This window comes from Heterocephalus glaber, unplaced genomic scaffold, assembly GCF_053883595.1.
Source record: "Heterocephalus glaber isolate CG9 unplaced genomic scaffold, H.glaber_assembly_v1.0 deba00000122, whole genome shotgun sequence".
Taxonomy (NCBI): Eukaryota; Metazoa; Chordata; class Mammalia; order Rodentia; family Bathyergidae; genus Heterocephalus; species Heterocephalus glaber.
This window is the reverse complement of record NW_028258138.1, coordinates 80,299,164-80,322,040: the sequence shown is the minus strand read 5'-3', so window position 1 is coordinate 80,322,040 and position 22,877 is coordinate 80,299,164. Positions and strand designations below refer to the sequence as shown.

Genomic DNA, 22,877 nt, shown 5'->3' with positions numbered 1-22,877 from the left:
TATGATACTCATAATTCATGTGGGTACAAAGGCAACTCTTATAACCCCATGGAGGTAAAAAGTCACCATCAACACGGCCTTGACATTGCTCTTGATTGGTGTGCTTTTCTCACAAGAGCAGAGGTGGGTGATTCTCACTCTGAACCTCGGTCTCAGGTCATAAGTACATACCCAAGTCTCTTCTCCTGGGACAACATTTCTTCCGCAGCTGGAGTCTGACACGGTGTGACTGAGCAACTCCAAAGAAATGTGTCATGTGTGACCCATGGTTTACAACACGCTTTGAAACATACCTTCTCCAACCACACCTCACAACGAACTGCACCTAACAGTTGAGCTCGTCCCACCCTGTCACTCAGGTGCACGTGCCACTCTCCTGCTGGAGGCCCTTGGCAGCAGTGTTTGCTACAAGCTTCACTCACACCACGTTTTTTTTTTTTTTTTTGTACCAGGGATCTAATGCAGGACCTTGCGCTTGCAAGGCGGGCAGTGGAACCACTGAGCTAAATCCCTGGCTACCACATTTTTCTCTTATCCCTTCCTTCTTACACAAATCTGTACAATCCATGCTCTTATGCATGTTACTCTCCATTCAGCAGTATAACCTAGAAATCACTTCATATTGGCTTTATAGAGATCATTCTCATTCTTACATTGAGCTGGTTTGTACCATTTTGTAGATGAGATAGTTTCTCCCTTCAATCTCACAACTGAGCCTCAGATTTAGCTTATTCACTGGCAAGGTCTCACCAAATTCCCTCGTCTGCATACCCACTGGCAATGTACAGGATGCCTGCTACTCCATAGCCTGTAAATGTACCATGATTTTTTTCTTTTGGTAATCTAGGTGAGAAGTATCTCGGTGTTGTTTAATTTGCATTTAAAATCATGAGTCAATCTGAACCTTTCTTCATACATTTGAAAAATATCTTCCCCATTTTTCTACTGGGTTTGTGGTCATTTGTCCCTTAATTATTTTTTAATATCTTTATTGAGATATAATCCATGTACCATAAAATTTACCCCTTTCACATATACAACTCAATAGTTTTAGTATATTCACAGAATTCTGTAACCACTGAATACAATCCAGGCTGAGAGCATTTCGTGACCTTCCGGCAGAAATCCTAACCCCTGTGACCTGGCCCTCAGGTGTCCACCGACCAGGACTCGTCTCATGAATCTGCCTGCCTGGGCATTTTGCACAAGTGGAGTGTATGTGGTCTTTTGCTCTCTCGTACATAACGTTTTTCAAGGCCGGATGCATTAGTTCATTCTTCCTATTGCTGAATAATATTCATTGTATGAATATATCACATTTAGTTTATGCATTATTTAGGTGATAGACATTGGGTTGTTTCCACTTTGGGGGGCTTTTTTCTCTTTATCTCTCTTTCTTTTCTTTCTTCTGTCTTTTCTAAAATTCCTTTTTGTGCTGGGGATTGAACCCAGGGCCTTCCTTGGCATAATCTACAATGAGTTACACCTCCACCCCAAAACCATTATTTCTTACAAAGCCCATCTTTGCTCTATGGCTTGAGATGCCACCTTAACAAGTGTCTACTCAATATTCCATTCGGATCTATTTCTGGATATTCTATTTCTTTTTCAGGACTGGGGATTGAATCCAAGCCTCACTGTGCATGCTAGGTAAGCACTCTACCCTCACGCCACACCCCAGTCCTCTCTCCTTTTTACCAGTGTGTTTGTCCACTTGTGTTGCACCTCAGTAGCAGAGTAGTGACGCGTACTTTAGCGACAGATAGACCTACTCATCGCTCTAAGCTTTCGTTCAGCATTGTCTTGGCTATCCTTGTGCTTGCTTTTCCATATGAACTTTCGCATCAACTTGTCTTCAAAGCTTGCTAGTATAACATTAGATTTTGAAATTAAATTAGAGTGAAGTCTTAGTAATGTTAAATCATCCTGTGCAGGGATTTGTGTTTTTCACAAGGGTCAAATTACATGTAAAATGTGCTTGTTTTCCAACTACTTCAGGGACTGCACAGAGGGTTCAGGAATGTGACAGAACAGCACGGAGACCACGTGCATCACACTTTCTGCAGAAAACACTGGTGTCTGAAGGGCTAATCTGCGTCTCACTAAGCGCTGTTTGAAAACACAGTCGCCGGACTGACTAGTGCCTTTGATGAGGTTTTTATCAATGTCAGCTGCAGAGGGATGCTTGGCGCAGCCAGGAAATGCCAGGCATGAAGGATTATTTTCTTTTTCAGATCTGCCTCTCAGTACTCTGCAGGAAGCCAGATCTTTCCCACCTAAACCATAAAATTTCTTGAGAAAGATAAACAGTTTCTCTCTTCTTGAGGAGAGGGCAAGGGAGGCTCATAGAACCAATGGAGCCAATGATCTAAGACAAGAGCTTTCAGAACACAGCAGAGGAAAGTGAGGATGTCAGCATTTGCACCAGGACCAAAAGCCCTTGAGGTGGAGTGGCCAGGCATCAGTGATGGCAGAGAATGCACCCATGTGCTGGCATGAGGCCTGGATGCCACATGCAGCTCTATGGAGCCCAGCAGGGGCCCCTCTGTGAGGCTCACTTCCTGTCTGCTCTGATTCCCTGTGTGGCCTCTGGTGAGGCCTGGCAGTGTCTGGTTTTGCCTTTCTGGGTGTGCAGATGAGCTGGACGGCGGGCACCAAGTGCGACCTGGACCTTGAGTGCTGCAGGGACTTGAGCTCCAGCTCCTCAGGGTCCTAATTAGGGAGAAAGGGAACAGCTAGGCGGCTTTCAATCACATTTGTCATGGATTAAAAAATACCACTCACTAGCCAGCCGAGTCACTCTTCCAACCTCGGCTCCTCGTGTTGGGATCTCTTCCCGGCTGCATTGCCCTAGCCCTGAGACGTGGCACATGGGCTTCAGAGCCAGGCCCCTGCCACACCGCTGGTGGGCTAGGACAGGCTGAGTCGGAGGAGAAAAGCAATTGTCACTCTGGAAGAGATCCTGCAGGCTCAGAGAACCAGCGTCTGTTATGTTTAACTGGGAACCAGTGTAATTTAAAAGCCCTCACATTTACGTCTGCCCTTTTGGCGTCAGCACATTTGTTCTTTGTGTTCATGCCCAGGAACAGTAAGCATCTTTTGAGTAATTCAATACTGGGCAGGATTTTGTGGCATGGGTTTGTGAGATGCTTCTCCTACACAGAAGCCCCAGCGAAACCTCGTGCAGATGGGTAACCCAGTGACCCGGATGTGGTCGAGAGCTGCACAGTCCACACCACAGCCTCGTTCCTTCAGGACAGGACTGAGTGGCACAGGGGCCTGTGGGGTCTTTCCCAGCCCAGGAAGGGCCTCTTCTCCTAATGCCTCTCCCCATTTTGCTCTGAGCACAGCCGGGGCCAGGAATCTCCTTCTTTGGCTGTAATTTCCATCTCTTTGCTGTGGAAATGAGGGCTTGATTTGTAAGACTGATCACCAGGAAATAGGCAGCCACACAGTCACTTCTTCCTGGGTCTTGTGGGCCTGGGAGTGAACCCTGGGGAGTCAGGCCACCTGCGGGGGACATGGGCAGAGGGGTGTCTTCACCTCCCCGTAGTTCACTGGACCTGCACTCATCCTAGCCACCAGTGCTGCTCCCAGCGCCTGCTGGAGACCACAAGGCCTCTGGTCCCCACGTCCCCTCTGTCCCTGTCCAAACATCCCCAGCTGGTTCCCAGGCTCTACCCCTTCCCTGAGACTTCCAGGTCTCCGTGCCCCTGTGGCCTGGCCTGGCTGGGTTTCTCCACCACAGGTCCTGGGGGCTGGGTTCCCATGAGTGGCCTTCTGGCCCAGATGCTGGAGCAGCTGCTTCATGGCAAACACAGGTAGCCTGGCAAATGGGTAGGGTATAGGGCAGAGACCAGGGACAAGGCTGCCACGTGGTGTGCAGACAGCAGTGTTGTGTGGGCAACGCCAGCCCTCTGTGGACTGGACCGGGCTCCAGAGAGAGCTTCTGGCTCTCACGGGTCCGGTGATAGTTGAAACAGTGGAAGAAACCCAGATGCTTGGTTTGAGCAAGACACATTTCCCCACCAAACCAATCAGCACTTAGCTTCTTCTTCCAATAGCCACTTAAACTGTTTCACTAAACATGAAGTATGAAGTTGGGATGTTCTGTCTGCAGGTTCAGCCGGCTTTCTTAGCTGGGCACAGGTGATGCTGACTCCTCAGGAGCCATGATCACGTGCCTTGGTCCTCACTGCCTGCCTGCAGCCACTCCGCTCCTCCAGAGCCAGGCAGGCACAGCCCACGGACCTGCTCTGGGTGGCACCAGCGCCCTTAGTCACCCCAGCAGGATCTCAGGTCTACATGCCCACCTTTGCCCTTCTGTCCCTTCCGTCCAACAACAGGGCCTGATGTGACCGCTCCCTCCTCGGTCTGGCTTTGGAAGCAGCTGTGCCCCAGCTTCCCCATGGCAATGTCTGGGACAGTGCCTGTGTGCAGTCCTGCTGTCCCTGCCTGGGCAGGATGAGTTTCCGAAGTGCAGACAGAACACCTGTGCCGTGGCTGTGCACTGAGTCCTTCTGCACTGTGGCCAGGGACAGATCAGATCAGGACAGATCGCGGTCTATTTCTGTTTTTCCGGCCCAGGATAATCTCTGCCATTCCGCCCACTGGGAATAACTCGTAATTATCTCCAAGGAGTCCCTTATTTTATGTCGCTCTAACTCGTTTTCACAGGCCACACGCACAGCTGAACACGAGCAGGCTGGTTGTAGTTCAAAGTGTCAGCGGGTAGAGGTCCAGCAGAGGCCTTCCATCTGTAGCCCATCAGCCCCGAGCCCCTCCTGTACTGGAGGAAAACATAGCGTGGCCACCGGGGGGGCGGGGCGCCTCCTCCTCAGCTCCTGTCTGACAAAGCAGCGAGCCCCTCCGCTCGCTAGCCTGGCCGCGCTCCTGCCCTGGGGTGTGGCTCCTGTGATTCTCCACACTGGCTTTGCCCGCCTCCGTGGCTGTCGATGCTCCCTGCCGGAGCCGGGCTTGACCCACTTCCCGGAACTGCGGGAGCCTCTCGCCAGGCTGCCCTGCGCCAGGAGCGGAGCGAAAACTGTGTGCTGCTAGGGTCCACGGCTCCCTTCCCTCCAGCTGGCCGTCTTTCAGCTCCTCAGTGTGGATCTTGGAATTGCCAGAAAGCGACTGGATTCTGGGTTCTGCGGCTGTCCTAGGAGCACTTCCGCCCCATCCTGAAGCTGCCCAGGGAAGCCACGTTGGCGAATCCCGGGACGGAAGGGCTTTGAGCGGCTGCCTGCTTCCATGTGGCCCAATGCCTTCGGACTCCAGGGCAACCAGTACGGCAGCACTGAGTCCGTGTGGCCACCTGTGCTGAGACTGCAGTGTGCACCAGACAGACTGGCTGTGGAAGACCTAGCACCAAAAGTGAAAAAGAGCTTATCAGTCATTTTATATTGATTGCCTGACTACTTGTTGGATGATGTTGGGTTAAATATGCTGGGTTAAATCAAATACATTGTCACAATCAATTTCATGTATTTACTTTTTAGAATGTAACTACCAGGAAGTTTAAAATCACGAATTGGCCAGGTATGGTGGTGCATGCCTGAGACCCCTGGTACTTGGTCTAAGGCAGGAAGATTGAAAGTTTGAGCTCATCCCGGGCAAAACAGTGAGACACCATTGCAAAATACAAACTGAAGAGGGATGGGGGTGTAGTTTAGCACTTCCTGGGTCCGATGCCCAGTACCACTGAAAGGTGAAACATTACGCATGCTGCTTGCATGATGCTTCCATTGGACAGTGCTGGACGCGCCTCAGGGTGAGATCGCAAATGCATCTTAGCACGCCTCCAGGCCCTTTCCCACGCCGCCCCGGCAAGGCCACAGTTAGAACTGGATGCCAGAGTCCTTTCACTCTGTCCCCAGATGGGACTGGAGCAAGTGTGTGCAAGGGTGGGTGCCCTGAGCCTAGCAGTGACTGACTTCACAGAGCTCCCTTTCTCTCAGGCTCTGTTGAAGAGACGGACAAGGATAAAGCAGTGCTGAATCCCTCCTAGCTTTACCACACACCACTGGCCTCACTTGGAAGCTTTACACCCTTACAACAAACAGCAATGCTAAAAAAGCAAGCGTGGTTGGCAGTGAGGCATTCACCACCAAGGGCCTGGTTATCCCTTCGGAGGCCAAACAGAAGATATTTCACTGTCATCAGGTCTGGGAGAATATTTATGCTGAGCTTGGACTCAGGCCAGGGACTGATTCGGAGCAAAATCATCAATCGGGGCTGTGTTTTCAAGCCCAGCATGAATGGAAACCCTGTTTACTTAAACTGAGCTTATCTTTGGTTCACTGTGCTCATCACCTCTTATTAGTTTGGGAGAATATGCTTCACGTTCTCATTTATAAAACATATGTGTTAAAGAAAACTACTCTCACGAAGGCACGGGATCTGCCTTGGTAATGATTGATTACTTTTCGGAAGAAAACTTAAATCAGAACCTACATAATGGATTGAGTGTCGCCCACGAACCTGCATCAGGGGTTTACTTTCTGGTTATCCCATCAGGAGAACCCTGTTGCAGAGTCGTGATCGCGGTGGGTTTGCAGCTGCCGGGTGCTGGAGGCCCCCGCCTTCCCCCTGGAGACCTGGAACCCGAGCAAACACGTTTGCGAGACATGGGCAGCAGCTCTGGCCGCGAGCCCTTCCCTCCCTTCTTGGCTTCTCACAGTTTTGAACATGATTTCACTGGAAAATGAACAGAGGGGAAGAGCAGCGAGGCCTCTCAGCTCTCTGTGGAACAAGGAAGCCCGTAAGGATGAGCTGAGTCTAATTTCAGGCTGACGCAGCCGCAGTGTGGCTGGGGCACCCGACTTGGACTCATGAACTCACAGCCGCTAAGGCTAAACCCTCAGGCAAACGTCGGCATTGCTCATCTCTCTGGCTTCCCGTTGCCAAAGAACAGCAGCGCACTGCACACGGTAAAATGAGACTCATACATGTTTTTCGGGCAGGGTGTGCACCTCGCTTCTCCATCTTTTCCTTTTGCAGGAGGTAAGTTTTTAGGGAGACCCAGGAGCTGTCTCGCGCCCTACCCCTGCAGTTTGCGAGTCGACAAGGTCTTCCTCCTGTTATTATAGACAGATGAGCTAAGAAGACATATTAAAGGCAGCCAGACAGGGGTGAGTCCTTGGGAGGGCCAGGACAAAGGTGAAACACACCGCAGCTGCACGTGGGCGGAAAACCAGGCCTTGAGATGGAGACAGGATGACCGGACCCACATGATTCTCCAACGAACTGGGCTTAGTGAAGTACAGATAGGCATCGACTACCCTGGGGGTGACCGGAGACCTCTGGACCCACCGACCCCTGCTTGCTACCTGACTCACTTCCCAGCTGGACCACGATTGCCTAAGTGACTGTGCTTGTAACCTTATTGGATGATCATGGCTGTGGCCATGTTGTACCCACGTGGGCTTCACCCTATAAAACTCCTCTGTAAAGTGGGGTCCCCGGCTACCCACTGGGGACCCCTCCTGCCCCTCAGTAGCTTTCCTGTCAATAAATATCTTCCTACTCTTAACCTCTGTCACTCTCAGGGCTCATTCTTCGATTTCTAGAGAACAAGAACTCGGAGTATCATACAGTTAGCAGGTGGGGAGACATCACATTTCATGTTTCATACTTCCCGCGACACCATGATGGTGTTCGCCCGTGCATGGCTCACCAGGTTGTCCGGGTGGCCACAGCTGGTCGAGGAAGCTGTGAAGGCAGAGAATTGTCCAGTTGGTGGCAGGGGGAGCCCAGGGAGATGTGAAGCACAGACACACTGCTGGCTTGAAAGATGGAGAGGAACACGGGTGGTGTGAGAATGTGACCCCCGCTGTCAGCAAGCCAGGGACTTCCGACCGTGCTGCTGGGATTGGGCCTACAATGCTGAGCGATCTTAGGTGAGGAACTGAGCCTGGCCAGCTGACTCCTGGCCTGCCTGTGAGACTCATGAGGGCTTCTGACACAAGGAACTGTGAGACAGAAATACCAGTGTCCAGCGGGGTGCCACACCACGGTAAGCGTTTGCCTTGTGTGCTTGTGGCCTGGGGAGGGGAGCGCTTTAAGCTGTAAGTTTGTGGCAGTTTCAAAAGAAAATAGATGTCCATTTGTTGAATTCCACAGCTTTTCTTTCTGGCTGTGGCTCATGAGCCCCTGGGTCTGTGCTGTGGCTTCAGGTGATTGGCTGTAGTGGAGTCTCCCTGAGTTCCTGTGAGGGTCACAGGGACCCACAAAGTGTCATAGAGCTAGACCCCCTCTGCTTGGTCACTGATGCCCCGGTGTCTGCCTGGGACAGCACTGCCTGGCGTTGCTACTGCACAGCTCCAGGTACACAGCAGCTGCTCAGTGCTTGTGTGCTGGATCACAAGCAGTGCTCATCAGCCAAGTTCACATTCACCCAATATTTATGTTGGGAAAGGAACATTCAAGAAAAAACAGGTAGTTTCTATCCTCAAGCTGGGAGAGTTTGTAGGAGAAAATTATATAAACATTTAAGTGCAACGCTGTTCCTGCTCAAATGCTGTGCCATGCCCAAAGAGGGTAATTTATCAGGTAAAAATGAGGGTGAGAGACTTCAGGCAGAACTGGCCCAGAGGTGTCTGCATAATGGGGAGATGGAGCAGCCTGCAGGGAGGAGCAGAAGGAGCCCAAAGGAGGCCGGGACACAGATCCATAGCTGAGGTGGGCTGTGCCCACACAGTAGGGTCAGGCTTTACGATTGCACTCTGGATGCCACAAAGTTTGTTTCGCACATGGCACAGCAATCGGCTTAGGGTTGCTCAGGTTGCACTGGGGAGCAGTGGTACGTGTGGTACTTGGTAGGCTGTAGAGGATACAGTCTGGGGTGGAGACAGCAGAGCTGGGCCTGGAGAGTTTCTCGATGATCTTCAGATTACAAGGAAAACACACATGGCTCTATAAGACCCTTTTTTCAGGGGTCCTGAAGTTTAACATCTTTCGTAAAATGAATATCCCAGGCAGGACAGCAGGGACTTTCTGTGTGGAATAGATGTGTGGGTTGCAGGCACGTCCTGTCTGGTCAGGATGGGAACTGTGGGAGCAAGGATGGAGGCCTGGATCCCGGGGTTCAGAGTGAAGGTCTGTTGTGTGGCAGGAACCTGCAGCTGGAGCAGCACCTTCCTGGGGGTGGGTGGGGTGGAGTGGATTCTCTTCTGTAGCAGTCAGTGTTGGTTGCTGGACCAAACACCTGACACACACAATTTGAAGGAGGAAATGGTTTCTTTTTGGTCATGGTTTCAGAGGTTCAGTCCATGGTCAGCTGGCTCCACGTAGAAATGTGTGGAAGGGCGAATGGAGCAAAGCTGCTTACTTTGTGGTGTCAAGGAAGCAGAGGCAGGGATCAGCCCTGGAGAGGAAGGGCCAGAGACCTACACAGGCCCCAGGTCAGCCTCCATGACCCTCCCAGACACACCCAGAGTGTGCTCTGCTAAAGCCAATCACACCAACAAGCTTCTAACTGGACACTCTCAGAGCCTGGGCAGGAAGAGGAAAAGACAACTTATTTCTCAGCACTCAGAAACAACTCCTTGTCTGTCAGGAACACTGCTCTAAACAGTGTTCTGATACGTGCAACAGTGTGTCTGAAACCTAGTCTATTTGTTACTTTTTTTGTCTGTATTTCGCCATCAACCAGATTTCTTTTTCTTTTTTTGGTCATCAACCAGATTTCTGGTGATTGACTGTGGTTAGCTCATCAGATATAAATTTAAGATTGTCTTGAGAATTAGAAGACCTCACCCAGCACACTGGCTTGAAAACATTTCTATTTAAAAATCAGTCACAGTTGTTTTAAAAATTAGAATAGAACTTTATTTGTGGAATTAGGATTTTTTAAAAATGGTTTTATACTTTAAAATATGCAATAAATTTTGACACATTAATCTTAATCTGTACTTACCATATGAGGTTTTAAAAAACAATGTCAAATAGCTTGTAATAAAAATGAATTGTGTATAACTCAGTTATTTATATGGAATAACTTCAGCATTACAAATAAAAAACTAAGACGAATACCATTTAAATCTGCATTTGTGATACAATTTTATGTCTGTAACTCGCGAGGGTCCCTCGAAGGAGGTGGTGGCCGGGCCTCACCAGGGAGTCTGCAGGTGGGTCCAACGCGCCGCTGGGCTGGGAGAGGACCAGCGGGTGTACGGAAGCTCAGACGCAGATGCAGTTTCGCGGGAGTGCTGCTAAACAGGCGCGGGAAACCCTGCTTTCACATTCGGGTCTGCGCAAGAGGTCAGTTCTGGAACACACTGACCCACGCCCACGTCGCCTGGGTCGTCGATGGTGCAGCCCGCTCCGTGCCAGGTCACTCTGGTTGCAGGCGAAGGCATTCTATTGGGGCGGCAGCGTGGACCCCTCCCGGCATAGGGTGGCCGCCAGCAAAGCCTCCACTGGCAGTCTCGGCCCCCACAGCCCTCGGGTTAACGGGCCAGGCAGCCAGGTGGCCTTCGCGATGCTCGTCTGACGGGAAGGATGGGCTGCAGAGGCCGGGTCAGCTGCTGCTGCTCACTCGCAGGCCACGACGCGAGCGCCGAACCTGTGCACAGCTGCAGCCGACCCTGCAGTCGCCGGCCGGGCCCTTGCAGACGAGCCGCCGGAGGGAACTCTGGGACTGAGGTCTGCGGTGCCCTGGGCACCTTGACCTGGTGTTGAGCGTCCTCGCCATGCTCACCCCAGCAAACGCGGGCCCATGGCTAAAGGCTCAGAGCATTGCTATGCGTCTGAGAACGTTTCCAACGCATATTTACAGTTACTCCCTTATCACTAAAATACCCTACTCAGAAACACGTTTAATTCTGTATAAGAGCATTCTCTGAATAATGTTCCAATACAGAGATGAAACACAGAAATACAGTCTTCTTTTTGGCACCGGGGATGGGACTCAGGATCTTGCGCTTGCCAGGCAGGGTGTGGCACCACTGAGCTAAATCCCTGGCCCAAGAAATGCAGCCTTGACACGCTCCACCTTTGTAAGTGTGCTGGGACCTAGAATAGTCCCACACCTAGGATCCCGGCCCTCTGGGAGGCTGAGACAGGAAGAATACAAGTTCCACCCCAGCTTGGGCAACTTGGTAACTTTGCGAGACCCTGTCTCAAAATAAGAAATAAAAAGGGAAAAAGGGCTGGGGATGTAGTTCAATGCAAAGGCCCTGGGCTCAATCCCCAGTACCCAACAAACAACAAACAAACAAACAAAACTTGCTTTTCCCTTATTCTGCTCATCCTACTTTGGACTGTTTACACGTTCATTCATGTAAGTTCCTTGAAGGAAAAACTAAGCTGTATCTCACTGCCACTGGGGCCCAGCCTGGCACTGCACAGCGTTCGGCAGCGTTGGCTAGATTGGTGCCCAGGCCCGAGGAGCTTCAATCTGGTGCCAGTGCCTTCTACCTGCAGTTCACCTAGAGGACTCTGGATTTGTAACAAATCACCATCGTTTGCATAGTAAACAGTATTTTTTAGAAAGTATAAGAAATGTGGTAACAAACTTAATACAAATTATGCATTTAACTACTCTTTAACGTTTTAATATTTTCAATTTTTAGTATTTTAATTTTTAATATCATTTAAAAAACAAATTATTTGGTTTTTTAAACTAAAGTGATAGTAAAAATATAAAAATGCAAGGACAGAAACGGGCTTCACTTGTAAACACAATAAAGCTTGTAAACATGGACTCACACGCTGCAGCTGCGAGGAGCGACTAGGAAAGGCGAGCGCTAGAGACAACTAGAGGCAACTCTTGCAGGCACAAGGTTAGAATACGGCTCTGCTCCGTGAGACCTTCCGGTTGAGAGGAGAGAGGTTGACTCCATGGAAACACGGAGGTGCAGGCTGCACAGCCTGCAGTGCCCGCAAGAGGGAGCCTCTGACGCCATCGTCTCGCGAGCCGCCGTGTTTAGAAAAGCTTCGTATTAAGGAAAGCCTCATCCTTTTAAAGTGAAGAAGTAAACAACTTTTCTGCAAGTCAGTTGCCTACAAATATACGTAACAGAATCCATGGCTTTTCTAAAGCTCTGGGCTAAGGTAAGGTGCATGAGGCAAGTCTACAAAATAATAAACAGCTGCAAGTAACACTAAATACATTGTAGCTTACTCATTAGCTTTCCCCAAATGGCGGTTTTCCTTCTCAGAAAAGCATCAAATTTTTCACACATGACATTTATCACAGATATTTCACAGTTATAATTTCAGTAGTTTCAGAAAGCCCTGCCTGGCAGATTCTGTGAGAGGTAAATGTTAAGGACAAAACTCATTGCCTCAGACACCTGGACTCACGTCTATAGCGTGAACACTGCAGACAGGATGCAGTAACTGTACAAACGCACGTTGCTGAAAAGTGACTGGAATAACAGTAACACTGTCATGTTATTTCTTCAAACATTTTAACGATTTTCTCCAATATATGGGAAGAATCAGTGGCTGAGTTTAAATAGTTCCCTGGAAAATTTTAAGTCACAATTTTGTTTATAAAACTTGGCAGCAAAAATACCATAGATTATTTGTAGTCTAATCAACCCCGTCAAAACCCTGAGTGTTTTCGATCGCCATCTGAAGTTTATCCCATAATTCTTCAAATGACTCATAGGGCGGCAAGTCCAAGCGATTGAAGCTGAAAGAACAGAGAGGAGCAGTTAGGGCAACAGTGGGCAGATTCCCACGGGGAAGTCGGGGCACAGGGCGCTGGCAGACACTGGCTCCCCCGGATGCCGAATGCTGACCTTCACACATTTGCCTCCTCTGCCACACAGCCTCCAGGAGGGAAGCTCCCCCTCGAGGGACAGGCATGCCCTGGGACAGAGGGAGCCTAAAGCTTGGACCAGCTTCCCCACCCACAGCCCCCGGGGCTGGCGTTGCTGGCTCCTTGTCCAGTGCTGCCCAACGCAGCATGGAGGGGTTGCCACCGCTGGACCAACAAAGGAGCTGCGACCTTTGCATGCTTACCAGGTATGAGCCCTGGGCAGCTTCTCTGGGGCACCCCACAGCTCCACTGTGAAGGACTGTGGTCCACTGGAGCCTGGGAGAAGAAGAAAGTTCCTCGGTTTCCTTTCCCTTTTGAAAGCCACCTTCCTGTGTGGAACTCAGACACACAGGGACCTGATCTGGTTTCTTTAAACCCTGAAGAAATGAAGGCTGTCCTGTGCCTGAGGGCGAGGAGCCCTGGTCTGTCCTTTGCTCTGTGAGTGCCCTGACTCCTGCCCCGAGTGTGGGACATCCGAGGATGCCCTTGCTGGTGCCGGTCCTGGACAGAGCGGCAGTTGTACATATGATTTCCTGCAAGCATTCTTTCTTTCTTTGAGTTCCACTGAAAGCAGCTTTAACTCTTTTCTGGTTATATAATGTCACAGTTAGCATTATAGTCAGAATAAAACATAATGAAGGATGTAAAAATCACGTCAAACTCTACCATGAATTCTGCATCAAAGCTGGTCACAAATCTTTTTTGAGCACGTGTGTGTTCACATACAGAATTTCGTGTGCGTGTGATCATGTTACACAGTTTACATTTCCTTCACTGTGTACATTTTTAGAAAGTCTCTTTCTTCCTTCAGCATTTCCATTTAGCTCTTCCTTCTCTAATCCTTAACATCTTCCAACCACCAGATAATCGATGGTGAGGGTCTATCTCTAATTTTCCATACTTTTCTTCATGTTATAATCACATCCAATGTGTACGTGTGTAGTTGCCAGAAGTAGCCCTGAAACATTTAATATTCTCAATCTTAAAGTTTTCTCCAAAGCATAACTTCCCACAAACCACCCATCACAGTTATTATGTTCACAGCTGAAATCTCAGTACTTTTGCCACTATTCTCCAAAATGTGGAATCCTGTTATACGTATTTCTCTGCCTTCTGATTTTTTTACCCAGTCTACTGTGAAAACTCTAAGTTGATTGATTTAACTCCATATACACTTTATTTGCTACATAATACTGCATCGTGATACAAGCATCTTAAACCAACTGCCACTTCCTTCTGTAACACATAAGAATTTGATTGGTTTTTGGTGCCAGGGATCGAACTCGGGACCTTGCACTTGCAAGGCAGGCACTGGAACCCCTGAGCTAAATCCCTGGCCCCATAAGAATCTGAATTTGTATTCCAAAACAAATAACACAGGCTCTGTGTATGGCTGCTTCTCCCAAATTCCAAACAGTCCCTGAAGTCCGTGGATGCTTCAGACCTGGGCTGCACAGTGAGAGAAGGTGGAGCTCGGGGGGAGAGGGAACGGCCCTGCCCAGGCCTCCTCCGCTAACTGGCTAGAGAAGGCGAAGGGAGGGAGTCAGGCGAACCACGGAGAGACCGAGGCTCACGTTCCAGTCGGGCCGGGAGCAAGCTGGCCTTCAGCGAAGCTCAGAGCCACTGTGAGTGGGGACCATTCAGAGAAGCCAGCTGCTTGGCAGGCTGTGCAAATGCGTGTGACGTGGCCCACAAGGAGATGGGTGTTGCACAGCGAAGAGGGTCAGCGCCCCCAGGCAGCGGCAGCTTCTGTCAGCACTAGAAAAGCAGCTGAGCCCTTGGTGCACCATTCCCAACTCCTAGTTCCCAGAACTCTAGTCTTATTTGTTGCTTCGAGCAGGACTCCAAGTTTAGCTACACCTTTGCTTCAAGAGTTGTTCTTGGTGCCAGGTGTAGTGGCTCATGCATGTAATTCTAGGACTCAGGAGGCTGAGGCAGGAGGATCTCCACGAGTCTGAGGCCAACTTGGGCTACACAGTGTTGAAGGCCAGCCTGACCTACATAGTGAGACTCTGTCTCAAAATACCAAAAAGCGTTGTTCTTGGTATCTTTCAAAGCAAGTAAATGCCATTTGAATAAACAATATTACTCAGTATGAGAAAAATGGCCATGACTTACATCAGAAATAACATTTCTTTAAAAACCCATCACACTTCTAATGTGTACACACCTATCAGAAAATAACCTAAAGGGACAGAAAGAATTCCACTGCACAGAAGGCTGGCACTAACTGGTTTGGATACCAAGAGGCAGATCTTGGTGTCTGGTCTGTGCAGCCTGCCCCAAAGGCTCCCGACCCTACAGGAATGGAGACGGCCTAAGGAGATTTCCTACCCACAACTCTCACCACAAAAGAAAACAGATCCCAGGATCAAGTGAGTTTTGGAGGCTCTGCTTCAATTTTAACAGCAAAGTTTCTGAACGAGTCCCCCAAAATCCACAGGCTCCCTGCTATCCACCGGGTGTGGGCTGGGGCTGTGCCCTGCGATAATGCAGCGTCTCCAGCCGGAACAAGCTGTCTCCTCGCACACCTGCGAGAGTCTCCTCTCTAAATGGGGGACAGTGTGAGACTAACAAACAGAACAAATGAAATAATACATTGTAACAAAGTTCCACTGCCCTCGGTCTCTGTCTCTCTCTCTCAGCAGCTATTTAATATTTTCAGACTGTGGCTGGCGGCAGGTAACTGAACTCCCAGAATAAGAAGACTTGGGCCAAAGGACCACTGAGATTTCCTGCAGCCCACCCAGCCTTCCCCAGACGCACCCAACAAGGACTTGCTGTCGAGGTGCGCTAATGTTCCACGGGCACAGAATGCTGCCCAGCCGTGGGCTTGCAGGTAATGACAACCTCCGAGGCAGCAGAACTGGAAGTCAATGACAGAAAGCAACCCAAGCCGTTCCCCACCGGACCCCTTCAGTCTCAGATTAGAAGGCATAAATACGTTTTGGTCTATACCCATGGTACCCAGTCATATTAAAAATCTGAATTCTTTAAAAAAATTAAGCATTCAGATAAGTGATAGAAGCCTGAAGACTGATGAGCCATGAAACACAGTTGGTGCCGCTCTATTTTTTATTGATTTAAGGAAAATCCTTACCATATAGTTCAGCGAATCCATTCATAGGCACACGGGAAGTACCGGTGACAAACTGAAGTAATCGTATTCTTTTTTCTGAATCCATCATTAAAACAGCCTAAGATAAAAAGCTGTATTTAGTGAATACTGGAAAAATGGTACAACAATTATCCTGAAAAATATGCCATCAAAATGTAGTTACAGCATTAATAATCACTAAAGTTCCGTGTTCTTTAAGTCAAATGTGCCTTGACGGGTGGTTTATAAAGTTCTCAAAAAGTCCCTTTCCAAGGCTTCCGTGCAGCTTCGCAGGTGGGACCACAGCCCATCCAGGTAATGAGGCTTTCTTCTCAGATGGGAGTCACGGCTTTTAAAAATTACACTTCCTGTTAGTGCCGACGGGCACACAGGTTCTCTATGCAGAGACTCGCAGGAGCAGCCCAGGGCGAAGCGAAGCAGTGTTAGCCAGGCGCACTGCATCTGCTCGGTTTGTGAGTGCTTCCCCAAAGCAGGACACGCGTGTGCTTTAACCCAGCTCTGAGTGGTTTGTGGGCGCGGAGGCTGCACGCTACCTTCCAGAACCACTGGATGACTCGGTGGCCTGCACTGTAGCCGTTCTTGTACTTCGTGTGCTCTCTCCAGTCATTCACGTCCACGTCTCCCAAGCCACACATGAGAAGCTACCAGGAGAAACATGGCAAGGCCGTAAGCAAGAGAAGTAGCGTGCGACACCCGTTCTCACTTAAAAATGGTATTTCTTACCTCTAGCTCATTTTCATCAAAAATTTTGATGAGATCCTGTGGTATTAGTTCAAAAAACCCCTGGTAGAAAAAAGATGCATTTAAAAGCCTGGTTAGCAGGCTTGGGGGACATTCACACTCTGGCTTCTGCGTGCTGCTGGAGGGAGCTCAGCCGGCCCAGAGGCTGACGCCGGCCTGGGTCCCTCACTGGGACCTCATATGGGGAGCACGTGCGCCCTTGCCTGCCCAAGACTCCTCATGTAGCTAACATTCCTTGTAGCCCTCGCGCCTCCTACACATCGCCCCTCTGCACAGCAGAAGTATCTGTCCCAGGAGAGGGCGAGGGGCTCTCTGCAGCCTGCCTCGGCCTGGGGGTGACCTCCCAGCCCCCTCCCAGGACCTACTGGGGCGGCCGACCTGAGCACCGAGCCCAGCGCAGCGCCGGCTCCAGCATGGCCAGTGTGCCTGGTGCCACCACGCCCATGCGGTCCGGACAGCAGGGCTCAGCCGCCCGCGGGGCCTCCTCCTCCTCCTGGGGGACACCCCGGCCCTCCGCCTGCCCAGGGGCTCCCCTGCAGCCCCTCATCTGTCGGCAACAGGAAGGTGCTGCTTCCCAGGACCCACTTCTGCGCCCCTCACTTCCGTCCTCTCTGGGCCACAGGCAAAAGCCCCAGACCTGCGCCCACCCAAGGCCCTCCCCAGGTCCATGGCTGTGAGAACGGCCCTGCCGGCCTGGGTGGCCTGAACCTGCGCTGTCCCCTCGGGGCCTCGTGGCGGCTGCTGGCCGCCGCTCACTCAGGCTACACCTGCTTCCACACCAGCCGACGCACTTGAGTCTGGGATATGCTGCCGAAGAGCCACCTTCCTTCCCCCGGACTTCAGCGATATCAAGCTCCACTGCATAACCAACAGCCCCACAGCTGGCTCTGCTCAGCTCAGCCCAGGCCCTGCTGCCCGTCCAGCACACGCAGCTGTGCTTTCCTCCTGCGTGCAGCTCCTCCTTCTTTTGGGGGCACTGCTGCCCGCCGCTACCCTCACCCAGCTGTGCACTCCCGCTCCTCCAGGCCGGTCCTGTGCCTCACACACAACCAGACAGTCAGTGCTCAGCACTGAGGAAAGGAGGGAGTGTGGGCAAATACCGAATATGCGCTGTTACATTAGAGGAGTCCGCTCAGGTACAGTGGCGCACGCCTGTAAGCCCAGCTCCCTGGGAGGCTGAGGCAGGGGTCACAAGTTTGAGCCCAGCTGGGCGACCTAGCAAGACTGTCTTGAAACAGAAAAATAAAATAACAAGAGACCGGGAGCGTGGTTCAGTGGTGCTTTGCCTAGCACAGTGATGGCAGACCTTTTAAGGGTTTAAACGATGATAAACACCTGGCTGCGGTGTGTGTGCCATAGGTTTATTACCACTGGCCTGGCATGTATGAACCCCTGGGTTCAATCCGCCCAGGAAAGAATGAAAAGAAAAGAAAGAGACAGAAAAAATGAGTGCTTTGGCCACAGCTGAGTGTAGCTGCTTGGGAGGTTCCAAGAACTCGGGAATTTATGTCATGACTAAGACGAAGCACAAAGGGGGATGGCTGTGCACCTTGGTGTGCCAAGGGCTCTAGTGACACTTTCGGTGGTTCTTGGGGCTGCACCCAAGGCCTTCACCCAGAGCCATACCCCAGCCTTTATCTTTTATTCTGAGACAGCACCCCTCTGAGTCACTAAGTCGCCCAGGCTATGCTCAAACTTGTGACCCCCTGCCTCAGCCTCCCAGGGAGCTGGGATCACAGGCCTGCTCTGCCACGCCTGGGTCCCAATAACGACTTGACGAGGGAAGAAAGTGCAGCACAAACCCACACACAGCTCGACAGCATCCTTGTCCCATCCTCCCGAGGCTGCAGCAGGCAAGAGGTGGGGCTGGGAGGCAGCCAAGCACAGTCAGGATCTACTTCGAGGCCCTTGCGCACTTGTACTTCAGTAGCAAACATCCACTTGTGGAATATTTTGTAACATTATAAACAACAGTTTTACAAGGCCATGAACTTATTTTTCTCAGATGCAGTGAAGCCTAGCTTTCTTTTTGCCCATCAGTGAGCTTTCGCTTTTACTAGTTCACGTTTGCAGTAGCAATGATTGCATTCCTCCCGGGGAGGTGGCACACGGACAGAGCACATCTTCATCATTTTCTCACCCCTTCCTTTCCCTCCCTCCCTATGCCCTCCAACTTCTGGTCCCCTTCCCATTTGCAAAAGCTCTATTTCCATTTTTTCCTTCAATTTCCCCTCCCCTTTTCCTCCCCTTCCTCCCCACTTTCATTTGAAAAAGGTCTCCCTACTTCCTATTATCTTTTATTTTGCTCTTTAATTTGGGGGTTCTCATGTCAGAGAAACCAGGTGATATATATTTGAGACTTCCACTTAGAATGGAGATTAAAAAGGGCAGACAAAAGATAACAAATACCTCCTTAAAAGCAGCCATCTGCTTCTGGATTCTGTTGACAAATCTCCATTGTATTACAAGGCTAAAAAGAAAAGCAATTATTTTTCATATGAACCAAGAAAAATTTTATTTATGCCCATTAGAAACAGAAAATGAAGACTAGCTAAGCCCACAGCAAAAGCTGAGTGACAAGAGGTAACCCAAAGAAGAGACAAGAGCACTACAATTCTGGACTGGGGAAGAGAGTAAAAAAAATGCTCATAAATAAAGCACAAAGTGCTCCTAGTGCACTGACAAAATACTTACTAAATATATTCCTTTTTGTTCTTATTGGTGACAATGATTTCTGAGCCACCGTTTTTCAGCTCATGTTGGTGTGTCTAAAATTAAACAAGATACCTTGTTGTATTATCTTGGCAAGAGAAATAAAAAGTATACATATTATGGTTATACCAGAACCCCAGTGTTTTAAATTAAATCCATTCAAAAGCTAAACGGTAAGAAAATTTAAAATATTAGTTTTATCGAATATGGAATGAGTCAAAGGTCAAAGAAAGCACAAATTCTTGCTGAGAGATAGCTTTTGTTACTGAAAAATAAATGTGAAAACAGAGCAATGTATTGAGTGTGTGTATTAATGTCAAAACCTAAGTTAGATTTGCTTCACAAATTATACATCATTTTCATTGAGTAAAATTCACAAACCTGTCCAAAAAGTTCTTCATCTATGATAAACCTGAGGTCCAATTCTGTTGGGTCATTTTCAAGAATCCATCTCAATGAATTATAATACTCACTATCCTAGATGAAAAAAATTGCATTTTAAAAATTTGTACATATAAAGACACCTGAGCTTGGAAAAAATTGGGGAAAGGTGAAAGGGATAGCTGGACATCTTTCTCTCTCTCTCTCTCTCTCACACACACACACACACACACACACACTACAGAAGGGAATGGACAACAGTAAGTGTGGGAGAAAGTGGTGCCTACTTAAACGTGTAGAAACCAGGCATGGTGGCACAGGCCTGTGAGCCCAGCACTCTGGGAAGCTGAGGCAGGAGGATTACAAGTTCGTACTCAGTGGGGGCAATTTAGCAATTAAGACCCTGTCTCAAAATGAAAAAATAAAATGGGCAGGGGGTGTGGCTTAGTGAGAAGGCCCAGGGTTCAATCCCTAGTACCACAAAAAAGTTTAGAAATCTATCTTTATGTGGAAGCAGAGCCTTAAAGGGTTAAATAAAGCAGTTTGCAAAACCCTTCCAATACTTGTGGATACCCTGGAACACTGGAACTGCTCTCAGGTGACCTGAGGCTGTGTGAAAGGCTATAGGAGGCCCAAGCTAAAGAAAAATCACAACTAAATGTGAAAGCTCAATTAACCCACTCCAATAAGTGTGATCCCACGACTTATGAAGAGCCACCCTGTCTGCAGTCACGATGTGTAGAAGAAAAGAGTGAAACACACGTGTTACTGGGAAGGCGTCTCAGGACCCCAGCACCCAGCCGGGTGCGACTCAGCAGGACAACCCGAGGCTCTGAGGCTCCAGAGTTTGGCTCTTGGGCATCTCCTTTGCACAGCCTCACCCTACCTTTAGGCCACTGTTTAAAACTCGCCATATATCATAAAAGATCACAAAACCTGAATATGGATGCAAGAGATCTGCAGCTGCGGCAGTGAAGCACCCTGGGAAGGGTGTGGTATCTGCAACTTACACTGCAATGCACAGACTTGATGCACTGACAGATGCAGGCATAAGATGAAGTAGAAGCAGAAAAAAAGCCAACTGTGGATGGCGGATAAATTCTTTCAACTTTATCATATGTTAGGAATTTTCATAATAAAATGTTGGAGAAGATGTTCATTTGTTTTTTGAGACTTTACAATTTATTAATTTCTATGTCATTACAAGGTACTTCCTCAACATGTCCAGTCACCTGTTGGACCACACTCATCCACGCCCAAGCGAGACATACCACGGACTCCATGTCATGGAGCGTTATTGGCTTGTGTAGCATCATCTTGTAAAACGGGCGAATGAAAAAACCTTGCAAGAAATGAAAGATATTTAAAATGCTTGCAAAGTTAAAGAAAACAATTATAATTCAAAGAAGTTTTATACTTAACACGAACCATCCAACAGTTTGCCATGATAAACTGCCATCCCTGCTACCCGGCCGATAAACTTGAAGTAGGAGAGGTGGTCTTCATTACATAAGCCGGAGTTGGCATTTATCTGTAGGGTGTAATTATCCCTGTGAAGACAGGCATGTTTTTTGGTTTTTTTCAGTACCGGGGATCGAACGCAGGACCTTGGACTTGCCAGGCAGGCGCGGCACACTGAACTAAACCCTCAGCAAGACAAGCATGTTTAAATACTCTTCATATTTCAGAGAAAAATTTAATACTACAAATAATGATGCATTTTCTCTCTCTTTTTAGAGTTATTTACCTCTCTCTACTAGAACCACATGTGACCGTTGGGTTTAATAGTTTTAAAAAAACCATACTTTTGGGCTAGGGGTGTTGCTCCACGGTAGAGCATCTGCCTAGCAAGCTCCAGGCTGGGATTTGATCCCAGCACTGAAACACAATTCTGCCAAAAGGTGACGATAGCCCAAGTGTCCACAGACAGCTGAGTGGATAAATGAACTATGGTGCGCAGAGGGATGCAGCGAAGTCCTGCTCTCTCGCATCACAGGTGGACCTGAGAGTGCCACTCGGACTGAAATGCGCAGGCACGGAGGCTGACGACGGCACAGCACACTTAGTGCAGACCCAGGGCGCCAAGTCACGTGGGAGAAGCAGGTGGTGGTGCCAGGAGTCGGCCCAAGGCTTAGTGGGCACAGAGGGATTTTCAGGAAGATGAAGAAGTTCTGGAGATGGAGGGTGGTGCTGTTACCAGCAGTGTGAGCAGACTTAAAAGCCAGCGAACCACAGGCCAAAGCAGTCGGGACGGTCCATCCTACGTTGCATGTGCTGTACCACAGCCTTGAGGGTCTGTGACTTCGTTCTCACCCCTCCTGCTGCTGCGCTGCAGCACATTGCCTGTGCATCAAGCAACTCTCGTGTTACTTGCAGAAGAGCAATTTCTTTCTCCTGTGCACAAAGGCATTGAAAGATCTCTATGCCTGGCACAGGAGCACATGCCTTACTCCCGCCTCCTAGGGCGGCTGAGGCTGGATGGTTGCTGAGTCCAGGAGTTCAAGGCCAGCCTCAGCAACACAGTGAGACCCCCCCCTTAATTAATCCTTCACCAAGTACTTACGTAGCAGAATATTCAAACAACCCGTAATAAGGGTTAAACATTTCCTTGGAGAGTAGGAAGAACCACTCCCGGGCAACCCCTCCGTAATCCAATCCTTTCTCGCCGTCGAACTCAATCCAGAGCCGGGCTTTGAGGCAGTCGGCCCTCTTAGCGCCCATGACCCTCCGGTAAGAGTCCTCCAGCACAGTTGCTCGGCGAAGTTTCATTTCAAATTTGTTTGGAATGTCATTCTGAAAAGCCAGACAAGAGAGGCTTCTGGTTAAAATTAACTCGACCAGTGACAAGTCCGTCTCCCTCAGATGTCCATACTCTGCAGCCCGGACTGCCCAGGGAGCCAGGACAGCATGCCATCCTGACGCCCCTTGTGGCCTGGTGTCCGATGGCTCGCAGATGCAGACTTCCCACTTGTGTGTCGGGAAAAGCTGCTGGCGGTGAGCACTTGCCATGACAGGTCCCCGGGAGCCACTCTGCGAGGCTCTGGTCACCAGCAGGCTTTCCTTGGGCTCCTCCTTCCCCAGCAAGAGCAGGCTGTGCTAGGCACTGTCACTGCATTTCCATGGTCAACTCCCTCACTCTTCACCCCAGCAAAGAAG

General features: G+C 49.5%; 1 protein-coding gene across 8 annotated transcripts in view; it reads right to left on the bottom strand.

Annotated features, from left to right (window-relative positions):
* Positions 1-9,805: 9,805 nt before the first annotated feature.
* Positions 9,806-22,877, bottom strand: part of Nedd4 (NEDD4 E3 ubiquitin protein ligase) — a 98,546-nt gene continuing 85,474 nt past the window's right edge. For all 8 annotated transcript variants that reach the window (XM_087217325.1, XM_087217331.1, XM_087217300.1 and 5 more), the window contains 11 exons: positions 22,285-22,514; positions 21,150-21,271; positions 20,993-21,063; positions 19,722-19,817; positions 19,323-19,396; positions 19,038-19,098; positions 16,611-16,670; positions 16,421-16,528; positions 15,870-15,966; positions 12,973-13,045; positions 9,806-12,640 (listed from right to left, as the gene is read on the bottom strand). In XM_087217325.1, coding sequence (XP_087073451.1) covers positions 12,538-12,640; positions 12,973-13,045; positions 15,870-15,966; positions 16,421-16,528; positions 16,611-16,670; positions 19,038-19,098; positions 19,323-19,396; positions 19,722-19,817; positions 20,993-21,063; positions 21,150-21,271; positions 22,285-22,514 — 1,095 coding nt within the window. In that variant the 3' untranslated portion in view covers positions 9,806-12,537. The remainder of the gene's footprint in view (positions 12,641-12,972; positions 13,046-15,869; positions 15,967-16,420; positions 16,529-16,610; positions 16,671-19,037; positions 19,099-19,322; positions 19,397-19,721; positions 19,818-20,992; positions 21,064-21,149; positions 21,272-22,284; positions 22,515-22,877) is intronic.